This window comes from Podarcis gaigeae (assembly GCF_964106915.1).
Source record: "Podarcis gaigeae genome assembly, chromosome: 13".
Classification (NCBI taxonomy): domain Eukaryota; kingdom Metazoa; phylum Chordata; class Lepidosauria; order Squamata; family Lacertidae; genus Podarcis; species Podarcis gaigeae.
The window spans coordinates 15233367-15254409 of record NC_139689.1 but is presented as its reverse complement, the minus strand read 5'-3'; the positions used below and the strand labels follow the sequence as shown (position 1 = coordinate 15254409).

General features: G+C 42.0%; 2 protein-coding genes across 2 annotated transcripts in view; both read left to right on the top strand.

The window, feature by feature from the left end:
• LOC310829302 (angiogenin-2-like) overlaps positions 1-16738 on the top strand; it is a 98160-nt gene extending 81422 nt beyond the window's left edge. The window contains exon 2 of the mRNA XM_083707610.1: positions 16146-16738. Within this exon, the coding sequence (XP_083563736.1) occupies positions 16175-16618 (444 nt within the window). The 5' untranslated portion in view covers positions 16146-16174 and the 3' untranslated portion in view covers positions 16619-16738. The remainder of the gene's footprint in view (positions 1-16145) is intronic.
• The window catches only part of LOC310829296 (C-type lectin BpLec-like), a 125875-nt gene continuing 117073 nt past the window's right edge, over positions 12242-21043 (top strand). Inside the window, exons 1-2 of the mRNA XM_083707601.1 lie at positions 12242-12269; positions 12688-12774. The gene's annotated coding sequence lies outside the window, so the exon portion shown is untranslated. The remainder of the gene's footprint in view (positions 12270-12687; positions 12775-21043) is intronic.

The following is a 21043-nucleotide window of genomic DNA, read 5'->3' as shown; positions in this document are numbered from 1 at the left end:
TGGGCATTGGCGTCCAATAATATCAGGAGACCTAATGCAAAAGATCCTTAGGCTTCTGTGGGGACAGACAAAAATCGCATGTGGGATAGCATCTGAGGGAGTCAGAAGAAGAGAAGAGATATCTGGTCTGCTGTTATGACCGAGTGTTTAACCATCCAGGTTACAGTGAAGGGATATTGCTCAGTAGCAGAGCGCACAATAATAATAATAATTTATTATTTATATGATGCCCGTCTGACTGGATTGCCCCAACCAGTCTCAGCTTCAGATACATAAGGACAAAGTTTAATTACAGTGGTACCTCTAGTTATAACCTGAAACTGTTCTTAACTAGAGGCGTGCTTTCGCTAATGGGGCCTCTTGCTGCTTCTGTGCTGCTGGCACATTATTTCTGTTCTCATAATAGGGAAAAGTTCTCAACTTGAGGTAACTCTTCCAGGGTAGCAGAGTTTGTAACCTGAAGCATTTGTAACCTGAGGCATTTGTAACTCGAAGTACGACTGTACTAACATCTGAAGTTAATAAAGCTCAGGTTGCATGGGAGAAAGACCCCTTTGGTGTGCCATGGAGCATAAATGCTATTCAGAATAGACAGTAATTAAATAGAAGGGCGAATGGTCTGAATCAGAAGAAGGGATATGTACATTATTTTATTATTTTTATTTATTGAGTTTATATACCACCCTATACACAGAGGTCTCAGGGCGGTTCACAGAAAACAAGCCTCTTTTTTACCCTGCACTTGTGTCAAATTCTCTCCATTCAGAACGTTATGTCCACTGTCCAAGGCACTGCTTCACAAGGGAGAAGATCTTGGGCTCTAGCAGAAATCTCATTGGCATAAGAACTTTGCTTGTTCTGAGACTTGAAGACCTTAGCAAAACAAATATCTCACCCTGTAATTTTTATAATTATTGATCAGCATCACTACTTTTAAATGTCCCATGGCAAATCAGATGCCAGGCACAATATAAGCCACAGAAACAGCCCTTTCCAAATGTGATCGTCCTGTGTTGTAGTCTATATAGGCGCCTGTCCTATCAACTTACATGAATCCAGTTAGGGAGGTAGATTTGAGGCAGGTGCATGCCTCCATGTATCCAAGTTTCCTTATAACTTCAGCCAAGACTGAAATGCTGTTAGTGACTATAGGTAAACATGATGGCTTCCAGTTCAGCCCAAGAATGGTTAGCACGCCACCTGCTTTTCCTGCTGTTGCTGATGCATTATTCTTCTAGCAAGCATTTGAGCTCTTGCAGATTGGAAAAAACAGTTCAAACCAATTCATATGGTCCTCCAGCAGACATGATCATTGGTGAATTCATATCCATTACCCTAGCAAACTTCAAAATGCAGAAATTTATGGAGAAACCACAATCCTCTGCATTATCTGCTCAGTAAGTAGTTACTTAGTAAATAGTTAGGGGCACAGGTGGTGCTGTGGTCTACACCACTGAGCCTAGGGCTAGCCGATTGGAAGGTCAGTCCCGTTGCTTGGTCCCAGCTCCTGCCAACTTAGCAGTTCGAAAGCATGTCAAAGTGCAAGTATTATCTACACTCAGACGGGAAGGTAAATGGTGTTTCCATGCGCTGCTCTGGTTTTGCCAGAAGCAGCTTAGTCATGCTGGCCACATGACCCGCAAAAATTGTCTGTGGACAAACGCCAGCTCCCTCGGCCAGTAAAGCGAGATAAGCGCTGCAACCCCAGAGTTGTTCACGACTGGACTTAACTGTCAGGGGTCCTTTATCTTTACCTTTTTAAGTAGTTACTTATTGATTGGGAAATTTACTGTTGGGTCCACTGATTATTCATGACTTGATGAAATAAACAACTGCATCGGCTTCTGTCTTCGGTTCTCCTGTCAGCCTTCACAGGGAACATGCAGATTTTTGTCCCACCACTTGAGTTAGCAGAAATAAACATCATCAGTCTAAGGCACCATATGCAACCTAATCAAATCCCTCTACACCACAAGGTAAACAATATTTTTCAGAGTGTATTTCAGGTAGGATATTCATTCTTGTGAAAAGAGTTAAGAAGTGCATATTCATAGTCCTTCAATACAAATTTGGACTTGCATGAAATGCTATTCTACTCCCCCCCTCCCCGCAGTTCATTGTGGTGTTTCTGTATTGCTACACGGAAGTGGAACTACCTACAACTTGATATTCATACCCCAAACATGCATCAGCTTTTAGCCTGACAGGGCAAATCTACGCATACCTACTCGAAGTAATCACCACTGAGTTTAGTGGTGCTTACTCCCAGGTAAGTGGCTGCAGCCATATTGCAGCTTAAATCGTATTTGTGTGAAAGGCAGTTCCACAGAGCACAATGGGATGCTTCCTCTCAAATATTTGGGATCAAGGAGAGCTTTCCTTAACACATGTTGACATGGGAATAAGCAATTTCCAATGGAAGGTTGTGTGATCACACCCTATAATCCCTTGCATGATTATATGGGAAGCGAATCCCATTGAATAAAAAAAGAGGAGAAAGGTTTAGCTTCCCAAGTTGTTTTTTGGTTTTTTAAAAAAGGAAAGCATAGGGGAGGTGATGGACAAAGCAGCAGAACAAGAGGTAGGCATGAACATTGCGTATAAGAAAGAGGCAAAGGGAATGTTGGGAACATGCAACGATTTACTCAGTATTAAATCCCACTGTGTTGGTGATTTTGAACCTAGTTAAGTGGGGAAAGAATTAGAGCCTGACTGAACTTGGCAGGTTAACTGCTTTTTGTTTCTGGGTTTCCAATATTCAACCTCACCAATTCATTCAGTTCGTTTCCAAGCACCATTCAAAGTGTTGGTGCTGACCTTTAAAGCCCTAAACGGCCTCAGTCCTGTATAGCTAAAGGAGTGTCTCCACCCCCATCGTTCAGCCCGGATACTGAGATCCAGCGCCAAGGGCCTTCTGGCGATTCCCTCATTGCGAGAAGTAAGATTACAGGAACCAGACAGAGGGCTTTCTCTGTGGTGGCGCCCACCCTTGGAACACCCTCCCTTGAGATGCGAAGGAAATAAGTGGCTATCCTATTTTTAAAATACATCTGAAGGCAGCCCTGTTCAGAGAAGTTTTTAATATTTAACGCTGTATTGTTTTTAATACTTGATTGGGAGCTGCCCAGAGTGGCTGGGGAGACTCAGCCAGATGGGCAGGGTATAAATAAATTATTATTATTATTATTATTATTATTATTATTATTATTATGAGCACAACAATGGATGTCCTTGAATCTACCATTTACATTCTGAACATCTAATCATAATATCTTAGGAGACTGCTGTAGTATCATTAGTTTGAATAAAATGTTCTTGTCCTGTAGGCTGAAACACCCAAGTGAAAGACATGCATGAATCAAAAGGAAAACTTCAACACAGTTTCTCTTCTGTCATGTTTGCAGTCATTCTTTGTCTCGTTGCAGTATGATCCCGAAAGACTACCAGCATGTTCTTGCCTTCGTCTTTGCCATGCAAGAGATCAACAAGAATGCCAAATTCTTATCCAACATCACACTGGGATCAACATTTTATGAGAATGCTTTTAATCCTTCGCTAACTTGTTGGAACACTCTTGCTCTTCTTTTCATGGGACAACGAAATCCCCCCAATTACCAATGTAATGGGGAAGATAGATTAATTGCCGTTGTTGGAGGGCTCACCTCCCAAAACTCCATTCAGATGGCCAATATATTAAACACCTACAAGATTCCACAGGTATGTGTGTAGACACATAGATACAACCACAAGGGCAGACATACACAGAAAACCCCAAAAGAGCATCCAGGTTAGCTTTCAATCCTAATACATTATGTTTTCTACACTTACATTAGACTTGATATGGGTAGTGTCACTGTGTTAAAGCCTCCTAGCAATGTGTTGCCTACACTGCCATCTCAATTACCATTGGGATTTCATGGGGGGGGGGGAATAAACCCATAATACTAATAATCCAAGCTCTGGTTCTTCCAAACCTGGCCATGCCACAAATCATGTAATCATAGGAGCATCCAGCTTCCTGCTTAGAAACTTCTCCTGGCCTGAGACTTAATAACACCAGGGCTGTGTACTTAGAAAAGTAAGAGCAGGTAGTTAACCACTAAAATAGAGAAGTACTCTTTCTAGGAACAAATATATGGTCTTCGGATTCTTAAAAATATAATTCCTTTCCCTTTAGCTCAGCTATGGCTCCTTGGATCCTTGGGTGGAACTGGATTGGCCTCCTTGTTTCAGATGATGACAGTGGAGAAACCTTCCTTCGTACTTTCAGACCAAGGCTTTCCCAAAATAATCTTTGTATTTCTTGGACACTGGTGATCCCACTAGTGACAGTATTTTTACCTATTGAGCTACTTCAAGAAAAATTGAGACCAATTGTGTATGTTCTCACACAGCAGCAAATGAATGTGATTCTTGTCTATGGAGACAGTCAGTCCCTAGAGGCTTTGAGGCTGGTTTTAGTCTCCTGTGAGGTTTTCTCTATGTACCCAGTGGAGAGGGTGTGGATTACAACAGCTCAATAGGATTTCACTGCAGTGCTGTTTGGAGGCAAATTCCCTTCCATATCCTTCAATGGCACCTTGTCATTTACACTCCATTCAAATCCAGTTCCAGGGTTTCAGGACTTTCTACAGACCATAAATCCATGGCAGCCAAATCTTTATTTCATTCAGCAGTTCTGGGCCAGTGCATTCCTCTGTTCATTCCCAGATCTACTTGAAACAACACAGGAACACTGCACTGGGGAGGAGAAGCTGGAGAAACTCACTGGACCCGTGTTTGAAATGGAAATGTCCAGCCAGAGCTACACCATCTACAATGCCGTCCATGCAGTAGCACATGCTCTCCATAGCATGTATTCCTCAAGAGCCAAACAGAAAGTACTGGCTGAGAGATGGATGCAGCAGAAAGTTAAACCCTGGCAGGTACTGTTGGGAGGGACTTGATCTCAGTTAAAGACCACTTGCTTTGCATGCTGCACATTCAAAGCTCTTTAATCCATCCCAGGGTTCTCCTACTTGGGGATGCGCAAGGGGCAGGAGTGTCCTCTGGTATTAGAAATGGGTTGAAACCACAGATTTATGCCGTATAGAACTATGGCAATTCAGAGTGGACAGTTCTGGGCTACAGAGAACAATGGTTTGACTCAGCACAAGACAGTTTCATATGGTAATGGGGAGGTTTTCTTGAAGTACCCAGTATATATGATAAAATGTAGTAAGTACCTGGTTCCTATGCCAAGTTAAACACATACCAAGTCATGTCTCTTAATATTGAAACTGGAAAGGCTTACAGCTCAATGGCAGAGCATCTGCTTTCATTCAAAAAGTTCCATGTTCAACCCCCAGCATCTCAAGATCATGCTGGGAAAGACTCTGAAACCCTAGAGAGCCAATAACAATCAGTAACTGAGCTATTTAGGGCAATGATTTCATTCACTGTAAGGCAGCATTCAGTGTCCTATAACTTACTGATGAATGGTAGTAAAAAGCCAAAGGTCCACTTGTCAAAGGGAAAAGAGAGAGTGTATTAGTCTACAAGGTCTGTGTCTTTTTTCCTCTTGCAATCTAGCTTCACTCCTTCCTGAAGAACATCCACTTCAACAACAGTGCTGGGGAAGAAATCTCTTTGGATGAGAAGGGGCAGCAGGCAGGTGGCTATGATCTCCTCAACTTGGTCACATATCCCAATGAGTCCTTCCAGAGAGTCCGAGTGGGGAGGGTGGACCCTCAGGGCCCCCCAGGAAAAGAGTTCACAGTGGATGGAAGTGCCATTGCATGGAATCCCAAGTTCAAGAAGGTGGGTGTGACCATTTCTTTGTTTTGATCATCATCCATCATCATCATCTTTTATGAGAAGATCAGGAGATCCAGGAAAACAGAGATGGCTACAAAGGAGAAGTGTGAGGAGGCAAGCTCTGGTACTTACTGATGAAATACTATCTTTGTTACTTTGTTCACATTTGTTGATCCAGAGCTAGTTTGGGGCTAATTTGGAGATCAGTGTTCGAACAAGGTCTTTCTGAGTAAGGAATCTGCCAGTGTTTAAAGCTCTTGAAAAGGGACTGTTGTGCTCCAAAATGTGTTGTTAGGAACAATCTCTGCCAGGCGGAGCCCAAGTAGAATGAAAATCATCTACCACCTGAAGTGTGTGGTCACTAATGTTGATGGATGGAGTGCTGGTGATATCCTGTCCCAGGACGTTGGTCTACATCAGGCTGATGGTGAGACCAAACTCCATGCAGGCTTGGCCATAATTTTTATTTTTGTTTTTGTTTAATAAATCTTTATTGATTTAAAATACAATCATACAGTAAAGGTAAGTATAACAAAATTAAGCACAAATAAGAAAAAATAAGGAAAAAGGAGGAAAAAGTGATTCATCACCTCAGAAAGGGCGAACAAGCGGTTTAAAAGCAACAAGAAAAGAAAAAAGCACAATTAAAAGAACCAATTTTTATACAACATCATGTCTTTTCCAATAAAGTTTTCTGTAAAAGACTTCCAATCGTTCTCATACTTTTTCTATTGTCTTGATTTTGTCGCACAGGTTTTTTTTTAATCTTTTTCCATATATTACTCTAAGATGTTTAGTCCATTTATTTATTGTACACAAATATCATTCAATTCTGCTATGATGGTATCATTTTTACAATATAGTCTTATATATTCCTTAAATATTTTCCTTTTTTAAAAAAATAATTTTTATTAACTGGCCAGTCACATCAGATTAAATCACAGCACATAAATTCCAAATTACAAAGCCAATTTTTAAAATTTTGTTGGGGGAACTCATACTTCAAGATCCAAAGGGGGATTCAGATCATCTTCTTATTACTGCGTTAATATCCAAATCAATCCCAATCAGTCCAGACAAAGTTCATAATTCTATCCAGTCTTATCTTGCTGTTTCCACATCATATCTTGTTCATATAATTTCTCTTTTTCCTTTACGATCTCTGCTGTTAGTCTCCTTAAGCCGATAAGCAAGTATAATGATCCTGTGTGGATTTCCCGTTCCTCTAAACTAAGTCCAGATGGTTTCCATATATCTCCTTCGTAGATAACATCACTCTTTCCATCATAAATTAGGCACTGTCACTCTTAAGTCCCACCGAGAAGTTGATTTCTCTCTTTCTCCTCCCAGACCCAAGAGCTCCATCAGTGCCTCTCAAAGTGGCGACTGCATTTTTAACTGCGTCATTCCAAAACTCTTAGTTTTCCAGCTTCGTCTTGAAACATTGCTTTGGTTCGAAAGTTTATCTCCACACAGTCTTAAATCCACAGCTTAAGTCCTTAATTTCTGACTCATTAGGGGAGGGGATTCTTGTTTAATCACATAAAAAAGGAAAGGCAGTTTTTTCCCCTCCCCCCCCTCAGTCATGTCATACCGTATCTTGACGTATCTTCTCATATTTTATTCTTGTCTTGTTATCAGAGATCTCTTCTGTCCGCAGTCTTTACTCCCCCTTTTTCCTTGAAGTATGTGCATCTCGTCCAAATTGTTTCTTTTGAAGATTGTTGCAACTAGAGGCGCAGATCAGAGACGGCATCGAGGAGTGCCGGAATCCCACAGGAGGGCTTTGTGCCTAGTGCCCCCACCCCCACAAATTCGGGGGTGGTATAGGGCACAGCAGGCAAGGGCCGTCCCCCACACAATCCTGGGGGGGGGGGGTTAAGGAGGCTAATTACCCTCATCATAGCCTCCAAATTACCTCGTGTGGGTCGGAGAGATGTTATTGTTAGCCATCTTCTGATGCGCAACCTAGTGGCCCCCCTCCTTAAATATTTTCCATTCTCCGTATACTTTTTGATTTATACTCTGTCATGAGTGTTTGCCAATCTGTTATTGTTGGTGTTGTTTCACATTTCCAACTTCTGGTTACAAGTATTCTTGCAGCCGTGGTTGCGTACATAAACAGTGGTCTTGTGTTTTCCTTGATTTCTGTTGGCAATATTCCTAATAGGAAAATCTCCAGCCTTTTTTTGATTGTAAGTTTAAATAATTTCTTAAATTCATCATATATGTTATTCCAAAATTCTCTTAAAATTATGCATGTCCACCACATGTGATAGTAAGACCCTATATTTGGGATGAAAGCATCCATGCTAAGGAAAGGGCTAATGCTCAGAAGGCTACTGAACGCTGTGCTGTCATAGGCCTGAGGTAGTTGATGGATGGATTGAATTTATATATCGCCCTATACCCAGAGGTCTCAGGATGGTTCCCAGAATAAGATCAATGTATAAAACCACAAAATACATAATGAATACATACATAATGCATAATGAAAATAAAAAACCCAATAGCCCCCCACAAAAAGCCCTGTACATTTTAAGAGGGAATAGTTATGTCAATTTCTACAGCTATGGCAGTTATGAGCAGTCTAAACAGTTAGAGCAGCAGGAATGTTCTCTTGTGCTGCTGCCAGTCTGTAACAGTATTTATCATAGATTAAAATCTGTCTCAGATGTATTAGCAATGTAAGTAACACCTACCTGCATTCTATATATATTAATCTGCAAGTTCAAGTACATTTGGTGGTAAGGAGAAGGTTGGCACTAGCCTCTCTTTGCCATTCAGACATGTGCTGGGCTGGCCAAATGGTTAAGTGACAGCAGAAAGCATCTTTATCAGGGGGCCTGATGCTTGCCCAGGGAGCATATGCTTGACAGCCATCCTCTAATTTCAGTCCTGTGACCTTTCTGCTGCAAAGCGGACATAGATGGCAATAAGATTTATTCCATTCAAAATCCCTTGCTTGTCATTACCATTAGATGCTGCCCATTTCCACCTGTGTTGAGAGCTGCCACCCTGGACAGAGTATGTTTCCACAGCAGGGAAAGCAAATCTGTTGCTATGACTGTGTTCAGTGCCCTAAAGGGAGGATTTCAGTCCAGAAGGGTAAGTGAAGGAACCCAAGTCAACTGGAATTCCCACCTTCCTCTCCAACACAGACATTCATGTTTCAGTCTTATTATGTCTGCTTATTTTCTGTCATGGATCCCAAGCACATGTGTTTATGTTATTGACACATATTCTCCTTTCCTCTCCCCTACCTTTTGTACACCTATTCTGGCATATCTTGTGTGCAATTACATCCACATGGGAATAAGCACCATTGAAATCAGCATGACATACATCTGGGTAGAAATGGTTAAGATTGTATGCCATAGATGCCCTTTTCTCACCATTGAAACTGCAGCCAACACATTTTCATCTTCTGTATTAACAAATAGTAAATTATCTCCTCTGTTGTATCCACACAGTTTCAATCATTTGGAACAGTTATTTCTTGTCAAATATAGATTTTCCTGATGACAGGCTACCTGGCTGTTTCATGCACTCCCAAGTTCCATTACGGAAAGTGCAAAAAAGAAACACTTGGGCCAGAAGCTTTGAAATGCAAAGACATGGGGCTGGATGCAGAGATAGACATGTTTAAGGGGGAACCACTGAAATCAATCTGTATACTGCAACCATGACAAATAAATATGAATAGATTGATTAATACAGCTGAGATGTTCAGAGAGGAACCATCACTTAGTTGAAAAATTAGGCTTTGGTTCATCAGCTCAGTAATATGTTCCACGTACAGTACAGCATAATAGACAGTACCAATAATATTAATAATTATTGCTTCAAGAAATGCTAAAAGCATGCTTCTCACTTTCAGATGCAGATCAGTGTGAGAAATGCCCAGATGATCACTACCCAAATGCCTTTCAGGACCAATGTGTTCCCAAAAAAATAAGCTACCTATCCTATGAGGAGCCCTTGGGGGCAATGCTGGCCTCCTTGGCTCTCCTGCTTTCTCTGGTCACACTTGTTGTGATGGGGACCTTCGGTCTGCACTGGAACACTCCCATTGTCAAAGCCAACAACTGGGGCATCACCTGCACCTTGCTCTCTTCTCTGCTTCTCTGCTTTCTCTGCTCCTTCTTATTCATTGGCAGGCCTACAAAGGTGACCTGTGTCTTGAGGCAAACCGTCTTTGGCATCGTCTTCTCCATTGCTGTGGCTTGTGTGTTAGCCAAAACCCTCACTGTGGTTCTGGCCTTCATGGTGACCAAGCCTGGGAACAGCCTGAGGAAATGGCTTGGGAAGAGGCTGGCAGGATCCCTTATCAGCTTCTGCTCTCTCATTCAAGCTGGCATCTGTCTTGGGTGGCTGGCATCCTCTCCCCCATTCCCAGAGTTTGACCTGCACTCCCAGGATGAGCAGATCATAGTGCAGTGCAATGAAGGCTCCGCCATCATGTTCCACCTTATTCTCGGCTACATGGGTCTTTTGGCCATTGTGAGCTTCTCTGTGGCTTTCTTTGCCAGGAAGTTGCCTGATACTTTCAATGAAGCCAAGTTGATTACCTTCAGCATGCTGGTCTTCTGCAGTGTTTGGCTGTCCTTTGTCCCCACTTATCTGAGCACCAGAGGGAAATACATGGTGGCTGTGGAGATCTTCTCCATCTTGGCCTCTACTGCTGGCTTACTGGGTTGCATCTTCCTCCCCAAAATCTACATCATTATAGTTAGGCCTGAGATGAACAGTAAAGAGAAGCTAGTAAAGAAGAAGGGTGACCATAGCTGAGAAGGTGAAAGAGATGCCATTAGCCAGGGACCTTATGTTGTGGCAAGAAGATGCTATTTCCTTTGCTTCTGTCTTTTTCTCCTTATGCCAGCAATTCCCAAACTTTGGTCTCCAGCTGTTTTTGGACTACAATTCCCACCATCCTTGACAACTAGCCTTGCCAGCTATGGATGTTTTCAACTGTAGTCCAACAACAGCCGGAGACCCAAGTTTGGAAACCCCTATTCTATGCCATCCAAGTGTTCATGGTGGTATACATGGCTCTCCTCTCTCTGTATTGCCTTCACAACAACTCTGTGAGGTAGGTTAGACTGAGAGATTTTTATGTATGTTGTTTTGTTGACTTAATATTTGTTTTTTGGCCTACCTTTCTATACCCCCAGAACACAAACTAAGGAGAGCACAATGTGAAATACTGTTACTTACAGGGGCCTGCTTCACCCGGGTGTAGTCCAAATGGAATGTTATGTGGAAGCAATTTGCAGCAGGATTGAAAATGGAGTAGCTGCTGAGTGATTGAAAAATAGGACATCAAAATCATTTGAGCTCTTGTTAATTCGTGCTAGTTTACCATTCTGCTTACCAAAATAAATTAGAAGTTGGTGGGACATGACCTTGATCCCAGGAAGACCATAACCACACAGTTCTTAAATAATAGAGGTATCTTTTAAATGACTTTCATTGCTCAAAATTAGGATATATGTGAGAGAGAGCTTTGTATTCATCTACCTCTTTTTCTTCTTTTGTTTTGTTCTTTTCTTTTTATTATTTTCTGTTTAGAATAGTTTCTTTTTATTGTATTGTGAAATGTCTGAATAAAACCTTATACAAAAAAGACGTGTGACATGTGTGTGTGTGTTTTAAGAAAAAAATCCCCAATGGACCATACAAACATGCAAAGCATCAAGCGTAATATAAATCATCTGGCAGTGGACATACAGACTTGTGGATGCTGTGAGAATATTTTCTGTGTTCCTGTAAAAGAGATATTAAGACCAGCAACCCTACTTACACACACACTAGATACTCTTTATACATATATATAAACCATCTCTGCACAAGTGAGTGTCATCCTTCCATAAGGACCCAAGTGTTGTGGGGGGTTGTGTGTGAGGAAATTGCTGTCCTCACCAGAAAAATACAGCAGCCACAAATTTTTAGTAGCTGATATCAGGGACTAGCTACACAATCCTCTAGTAGCTGAGTCAACTGGATGGGGGGGTGATGGGAGCTGAAACCCACCCTCACCCCTGTCTAGCTTTTCTCCCAGCCATAATAATCACAATCACAATCACAATCATAACAACATCCCAGCCAGAGTGGGCGGCTTATAGCATATCTAAAAAACAAGCCTGGAAATCCTGGAATTGAACCAGGGAGGGGGAAAACCTAAAGCAAAAGAGCATGGACAGCAAAGAAATTGTAATCTCAGTTCCCCCTTCAGCATCTTTTATTTTCATGGGGGGAAATGGACCTCACCAAGCTCCATTTTTAAATGTAGATATGTATATATACCTAGCTTGAATTTACATAAGCTATTTTCACAGTTGTGGATTCTTTGCCATGCGGATTTGCCTGTCATAGAATCCCTTCATGTAGCAGAGGATTCTGGGAAATGTTCTAGTGTAAACACTCCATTTTGAAGGAAGCTGGCCATTCTTGTTGGGTATCAACAATGCAAAGTGAGTCTGTCCCCTTGAGCAAAAGGTGCACTCTGTTCCCCTTTCATTTTAATATCAAACATATCGAACAAAGTACTCCGCCTAGATATGGACTAAGCTCCAGAAGGTAGATGCATTATCTGATGTTAATTATGTGTGCTTATTTTTTATTTAGGGTATTTGCTTTCCAACACATTGTCAGAAACATAACTGTATAGTGGTCATAACCATAAATTAAGTCCACACTGGAGGGAATTCCAGGGAAATTGAAACATATTTATCCTATCAATATCTACTCAACATGTAAATTAAGTCCACACTGGAGAGAATTCCAGGGAAATTGAAACATATTTATCCTATCACTATCTACTCAACATATGGCAAGTGATTGAACTTTCATCCTTCTCCCTTCCCTGCCCCAACCCCCAACTTCACCAAGATCTATATAAGAATTGAGGCAGCAGCTTCAGAGACAAACTTGCCCCTGCATAACGCAATATCCATCACCTCACAGGACGAAACTTGGGTAAGTTGGAGGCAATCACAAACTCACTTCTGATGCTATGGCTACTGATTTATATTTTGTATTGGGGCCTCTCACTAGCATTATACCCTATACCCACATATCTGTCCACATCCTTCTTCCATCAAAGTCTCATTCAGTTCTCGCGGGTAAGTAAATATACATATACTATGTGGGTTTGTGGGTTGAGGAGAAGAAAGCAAGGGCATGGGTGTAGTAGAAGAAGTAGAACACTCCCCATTTAAGCTCCCCACCCTCCATCACCACAGTTACTTATATTCCAATTGAGCCAAGGAGGGGGAAGTTAAATAGCATGAGGAGGCAAAGAGGGGGGAGGAGTTTAGCTCCCCTCAGTCATTTCCCATTTTCTTCTAAAATCTAGACCTCGTCAACCCCCAATTTAAAAAAATGAATAACGCAAGTGATTTCCACAGTTTCTTTTTTATGGAATTCTTGCCACATTGACTCTTCTGCTATGACTCAGTCTTGCATGTGGTAGAGGATTCTGGGAAAGATTCCAAGGCAGTCTCTCCATTTCTGAAGGATGCAGGCCAGTCTTGTTGCAGGATAACTATGCACTACCTGAAGTGAGGGTGTGCCCTTGGAGCAGACTCAGCACCCCATTTTGCTAGGACCTTTCAGTTTCAAAATAGAACGTGATGAAGGAAGTGCCTCTCCTGGATTTGGTTTTACAGTATCTCCAGATTGTAGACCTGTTCTTTGATTCTAGACTTGTTCTTTGAGTTAAGTCTTTTTATTGTATTTAGAATATTTATTTTCCCATCACCTTCCACACAAATACATTCATGCAACCAAATCATGTGTTTTTATGAGTATTTGAAGTACATCCTTTCTTTCTTCATATGTACTCTGCATTTATCTAAAAGGCTGAAATTCCTTCCTCCTTTCCCCTGTCTCTGACCTGACTAAGCTCCATATAAGAATTAAGGCAGTCAACTTGGGAGACAGAGTTGTAGAAAGAGGAATCCATCACTTCAGCAGGACAGCACCTGGGTAAGCTGGAGTTGGGGTTGGGGAGAAATTCAGTTCAGTTTCCATTTAAAGGCAAACTTAATTGAATTTGCAGTATCTGACACAATATGAGAGCTGAAACATAGCCACCGTTTGAAATTTGTCTCCCTTTGAATTTTTCAACACAGCTGAATTTCCCATTGAATTTCTCCAACTTTGTAAGATGGGTTAAGATCATTGGGGGGGGACGGGACTCACCCTGATAATTGCAGTGATTTTTATTCAGCACATGCAAGGCCACCTCTGTCCTGCCTCTGCCATCTCCATATCTCCTTTTTTATTGCTAATGCTAGTGGGCTGCCTAGGAGCGGAGCAAGGGGGTGCGGTGGAGGCGTAGCGCCCCAGGTGTCACCACTGAGGGGGTGACCAAATGCCAGGCAGCACTCACCGCGGGGCCTGCAGCATGCCCAAGCCACGCGTCTTTCCTGGGAGAAAATTGGTTAATGTACATTGCAATGGGCAGTGCTTTTTTTCTTTAAAATGTTTAGGAGTACTCTCATTTCCCTACTCATATTGAAATATTGCCCCTCAATAATGGATGAGAGTTGATCATTGAGGGGTTGGAGAGGAGGTAATGATTCCAGAGAGTTGTCCATCAATCACAGAAGGCACAGTTGGGAATGACAGTTGCTGGATTAGATTTTTTTCTTGCAGATGTAGCTGTTGAGTTGGTTGCAGTTTCAATCATTCCATTTCACAAAACTGTAAACGGTTTCTTTAAAAGAGAACAAATGACAGCATTAGGTCCAGAAGTTAGGAGGCACATGAAGAATAAATAGTCCAGATTAATTTTGCTTTCTGATCTTAGATTTTCTACATCCCTTAGTCAACACTTTCCCTATGGTGAGGAGAATACACAACTCAGACTTTAGCCTGGCAACCAGTTTTCAGAATACAACGTGAATGTGATGGTGGTGGTGGTGGTTGCTACAAATTGCATACCACCCTTCATCCAAATATCCCAGGGCAGTTGTCACGTACAATTTACTATGCAGATAGGCTGTAACTGAACCCTTCTACATTGTGGTATGTTGGAAGTGACCCTAAATGCTGAACACATAAGTCACTGCTGTTCCACTCTACAGAGTAATTATCTTTGCTGTAAAGAAACAAATACCTGACCAACAGTTGTATCCAACTAACTCATACTCAGAGTAGACTCCTTAAAATCAATGGACTTTCATAAAATACTAACCTGGGTCTGTTGATTTTGATGGAACTATTTTGAGTATGACTTACAATCATGAGAGAAATAGGACATTGATGGTGTGGCCATGTGGAACTCAACATCTAATTGTTATTTTGTCAGACCTTGCAAATGGTTTCCTTACCTGGAAAATATAGGAGCTCCACACAATGGTGAGGAGAATACACAAGCAAGCAGTTATTATTAGGGGAATATATATTTTTAAGAGGGGTGAACATACAACGTTAAACCACAAGATGAGGGAGCTGTTGTGTGCACAAATTGCACATGTAAAAGTGACTCCAGTTTAGCTCTTACTAAATCCTACTAGAAAAGGGGGGGGGGGCTTAAGATGCATTTATGTAAAAGTCTATGCGAAAAGATTATAGCAGGCAAAAGATTATAGCAGGCAAAATAACAATTGGAACAATTGTTTAAATCTACCGACACTGCAACACCAACCCAGCTACTAAAAGTTCATGGTGTTCCCAGGTGTACAGCACTTTAACCTAAAGGTTAAGAAATAAATCTTATTCCCCGCTGTCTTGTTGAGCTACTGGTGGCGCTTGATGAAGACTTTCAGAAGGATTTTAAGGGAGTTTATACAAAAGCGAGATGGATGGATGGATCCATGGATGGATGGATCCATCGTTCTCCTCCTTCAGGCAATCCTCTCATCAATCCTGTGAGGCAGGCTAGGGTAAGAGACTAAGACTGACCCAGGCTTTCCCAATGAGCTTCACGGCTGAGTGGGGATTTGAACCCTGGTCTCTCAGTGCTAGTCTGGAGCTCAGATTCATACCAGTGAGTCCCTTGCGCACATCTCACTTCAGCCAGAAACTTAACTGAGCTTGTACAAATATCCTATCTTCTTTGCCTCCTTCTCCCTGACCCTCAACAATGGTCCAAGCTTCTTCTTTTATATTGGTTTTTTTATTGGGTTTACAAACAAGAATGATGCATGGTGACTGGTTTGTATCAATATTCACATGGTTATGTGATCATGACTAGATAACATCCACCACAACATTTGCAGATAAGAATTTGCAAGGATATACAGTACAGCATTCATTTGAACTCCAAGCTGTTTCACAAAGCACCCTCTGGTGGCAAACAGAAAGAAAGCATTTACACACTCACTTTACTTTCCCCCCAGGTATCTCTTTCAGGCAGCGGTCACCCACGATGATGCCTTTCAAGGGATCTGGCCTTGTGCTCCTCACCTTTCTGGTGTCTGTTCTGGCACTGGGAGCCTATTGTGAAACCCCCTATGAGAAGTTCCTAAGGCAGCACTACGATAATCCCAAGAGCAGCCATGGAAAGCAGTATTGTGACGACATGATGAGAAGACGCGGACTGGACAAACCATGCAAGGAAGTGAACACCTTCATCCACGGCACCAAGAATAACATCAAATCTGTGTGCACTGAATCTGGAGGGGAGGATTATGGGAACGGGCTGAGGATTGCTCTACGCCCCATCACTGTCACCAGCTGCAAGCACAAAGGCGGCTCAACTCGCCCACCTTGCAAGTACTCCGATAACAGATCGTCCAGATACATTGTCATTGCCTGTAATCAGAATAATGAGCCTGTGCACTTCGACGAAAGCATCATCGTTACAGTGTAAGATTTCCAATGCCCAGATCCAAATATTCAGCTTTTTAACAATTATGCCATCCCTTGCAACTCCACTGAAACCCCCCCCCCCTTTGCTGCCATTCTGTCCAGCTCTGCTTTACTGCAATTAAAACAAACAAACAAAGCACCCTTAAACCATAGTGGCAAAGAAACCTGCTTTGATTCTGTTAAACCAGCAATGTCTGTCACTATTAAACTGAGGAGAAAGTTGCATAACATTTGATGTGTGTTTAATTTCATTTCATTTCCCTTTCTTTATCTTATTGCATCTAAGGGAGGGAATGTGGAATGCAGTACTGCACTGTCCGAGATTTTATTTCATGTTTCCGTCCACATGGGTAGTAGGCTACAACCAAATCAAATCTTTATTACAGTCATAGACCAGCGTAAGGAGGGAAGGGTACAATCATTTAAAATCAAAAAATGTTTTTTAAAAGGAGTTACAACAGAAAGTATATATAAAAGTCTATCAGAATCCAAAAGAAAATAAGAGTCTAAAAGAAGGGTTAGGAACCAAGAGTGAAAGAGAGTAAAAGGTTAGTATATATAAGACTATAGCTGTCAGTCTACCGAGCACTCTAATATGAGTGTTCCTTATATCTAGGTTGTGACACAGGTCATCATCTGACTAATTTTGAGCAATGCTGTGCAGAGTCCGGCAACGTATGTTATAGCATGATTGGTATCTGAAAGTGGCAGGAAGGTATAGAATTGTCCTGTGCGCCCTGGGTACTTATGCAGTAGTGGTAAGATGAGGCTGGTACAAATGTCTCTATAATAAAGACATTGGAGAAGCACATGCTCTGTTGTTTCTATTTGTCCAGAGTCACAAGCGCATTGTCTCTCCAGGTAAGCAATCTTCCTGTATTGGCCTTCAAGGACAGCTGAAGGGAGGGCATGACATCGAGCCAAGGTAAAGGCCTTCCGGCACTTAGGGGCTTCAAGTTTAGCTAGATATACCATCGGGGAGGCAGAGTACCTGGAAGATTCATTGGCAATAAAAGTTGAGGTCCTGGCTAGATCCAACTGGTGCTCAGTGTCTGCAACACGTTTTATGAGAGCAGGTAGGCTACAACCATTTCCTGTCAGGAATTATACTACACGGTGGCATATGGTTATTCCAAGTGAATCATCGGGGGGGGGGGACATGGTGTCTGCTGGGAGATGGATAGGAGGTTTTTTGATGCTCATGACTGAAGCAAAACCAGGTTTCAGCAAGAAAGGTATAGCAGTCAAATATTAGGGTGGGGAGCTGTCACCACTGCCTTTCTTCTTTTTTTCCATTTCCCCATCCCCTAAATGTCTAGATTTTCTCCTTCCATTTAACCCCCACCCATAGGGTATGCACAATATAGAGCGCATATGGTTCAGCATTAATGTCTAGCAGCTTGGAATGCTTCCCCCAACACTTTCGCAACTCTGGTTCCCCACTCAGTTCTGTCCCAGTGTGCAGAGTTCATGTTTATGGACACAGCCAGTTGTCATCCTGTGATCAGGCACCACAACCCCAGGGCTGCTTCTGAGCACATTCCACAGGCTGCCTAATAAATAGTCATCTTGCCGTTTGTGGCTCTGTGGGTGCTTTGAGGCTGGGAGTAAATCTAATGGAGAATGTAAACTCCCTTCTTTGGGGGACAAATATACCCCTTGAATGTTTATGGGGATATTCAGACCCACATGGGAATCAAGCTTCCAAGTCGGCTTGGAAGTTTGTTGGAAACAAAGAGAGAGAAATCTTCAAGTGGTATTGTTATCAATAGAACATCAACCCAAAGGTCAGATGTGTCTCTGCAGGAGGTATCCCCCTGACCATTTTTTGAGGCCCCTTTTGGCAACGCCCCCCTGACCGTAATTGGCTAATTGTTGAGGCTAGGTGGGAACCTCAAGGTATCCAGCTCAGTGGGGGGGAGGGAGCAGCAAAGCCAAGCTACCTAGCCAGGAGACTCATAGTCCTGGGGGAGGCTGCACGCAACCACGCAAAAGCCACCGCCCCCCAGTTAATGTGGGGAGCAGTCATTCTGCCCTCCTGGACCCCCTTCTAAGAAGCCATTTCATTTCATTTATTGAATTTATATACCACCATATACCCAGAGGTTTCAGGGTGGTTCACAAAAAAGATCACAATATATAAAATCAAAATAAAAACAATACTGCAATAACGCCCCCACCCACCCCACAAAAGAGCCATATTTTAAAGGGTAAGAACTTTGCTTGTTCTGAGACCTGAGGACCTTAGCAAAACAAATACTTCACCCTGTAATTTTTATAATTATTGATCAGCATCACTACTTTTAAATGTCCCATGGCAAATCAGATGCCAGGCACAATATAAGCCACAGAAACAGCCCTTTCCAAATGTGATGGTCCTGTGTTGTAGTCTATATAGGCGCCTGTCCTATCACATTACATAAATCCAGTAAGGGAGGTAGATTTGAGGCAGGTACATGCCTCCATCTATCCAAGTTTCCTTATAACTTCAGCCAAGACTGAAATGCTGTTAGTGACTATAGGTAAACATGATGGCTTCCAGTTCAGCCCAAGAATGGTTAGTGCCCCACCTGCTTTTCCTGCTGTTGCTGATGCATTATTCTTCTACCAAGCATTTGAGCTCTTGCAGATTGAGAGAAACAATTCAAACCAATTCATATGGTCCTCCAGAAGCCATGATCATTGGTGAATTTATATCCATTACGCTAGCAAACTTCAGAATGCAGAAATTTATGGAGCACTCACAAATTTCTTCATTATCTGCTCAGTAAGTAGTTACTTATTTACAGGGAATTTTCTGTTGGGTCCACAGATTACTCATGACTTGATGAAATAAACAACTGCATCGGCTTCTGTCCTCGGTTCTTCTGTCAGCCTTCACAGGGAACATTCAGATTTTTGTCCCACCACTTGAGTTAGCAGAAATAAACTCGACATCATCAGTCTAAGGCACCATATGTGACCTAATCAAATCCCTCTATACCACAGTGTTAAAAATGTTTTTCATAGTTGTCTTTCAAGTAAGATATTCATTCTTGTGGAAAGAATTAAGAAGTACTTCAATACAAATTTGGACTTGCTTGAAATGCTATTCTACTGCCCCCACCCCAGTTAATTGTGGTGTTTCTGTATTGCTACACAGAAGTGGAACTACCTACAACTTGATATTCTTTAAGATGATACCAAAAAAATCACCTTTTCATTTTGAGTCTGATAAACTGCAGTTCCCTCCTTTTCCCTCAAAGAGCAAAGCCCAGCAGTAGGGACACATTAACTTGAAAACATGTCCCTTCATTGTGTTCAGTGGGTACAGGGCCAGAATCCTGTTGAAATCCATGGGGATTCCAAAGTGCTTAAATGTGGCTACTAGATTGCCCCTGCTTTTTGCCCATATGAGCCCCATCCACAACCCAGCTGAAGTTTTCAAGCTACTTCAACCCATAGATGTTGCAACCCATCCCTGTGCCAAAATTTTCTTGCAAGTAAGCCTTGTTCAGTTCCATGGGCTTTGCTCCACACCCCAAACATACATCAGCTTTTAGCCTGACAGGGCAAATCTGGGCTTACCTACTCGAAGTAATCACCACTGAGCTTGGTGGTGCTTACTCCCAGGTAAGTGGCTGCAGCCATATTGCAGCTTAAATTGGAATTGCGTGAAAGGCAGTTCCACAGAGCCCAATGGGATGCTTCCTCTTAAATATTTGGGATCAAGGAGAGCTTTCCTTAACACATGTTTACATGGGAATAAGCAATTTCCAATGGAAGGTTGTGTGATCACCCCCTCTAATGCCGTGCACGATTATATGGGCAGCGAATCCCACTGAATAAAAAAAGAGGAGGAAGATTTAGCTTCCCAAGTTGTTGTTGTTGTTGTTGTTTTAAAAAGGAAAGCATATCTATAAGGCTTAGATTCAAGGGCTGCTAAAAAGACATTGTGTGTTAAAGCACACTGTTATACTAAAGAGTTGTTTCCCAGGTTGAATTGAGAACACATTCCCATGAATACTTCATGGTTCAGAAATGGAAGGGAGGTGGTGGACAAAGCAGCAGAACAAGAAGTAGGCATGAAGATTGCAATCTGATTTACTCAGTATTAAATCCCACTGTGTTGGTGATTTTGAACCTAGTTAAGTGGGGAAAGAATTAGAGCCTGACTGAACTTGGCAGGTTAACTGCTTTTTGTTTCTGGGTTTCCAATATTCAACCCCACCAATTCATCCACAGCACAACAGTGGATCTCCTTGAATCTACCATTTACATACTGAACATCTAATCATAATGTCTTAGGAGACTGCTGTAGTATCATTAGTTTGAATAAAATGTTCTTGTCCTGTAGGCTGAAACATCCAAGTTAAATACATGTATGAATCAAAATGAAAACTTCAACACAGTTGTTTCTCTTCTGTCATGTTTGCAGTCATTCTTT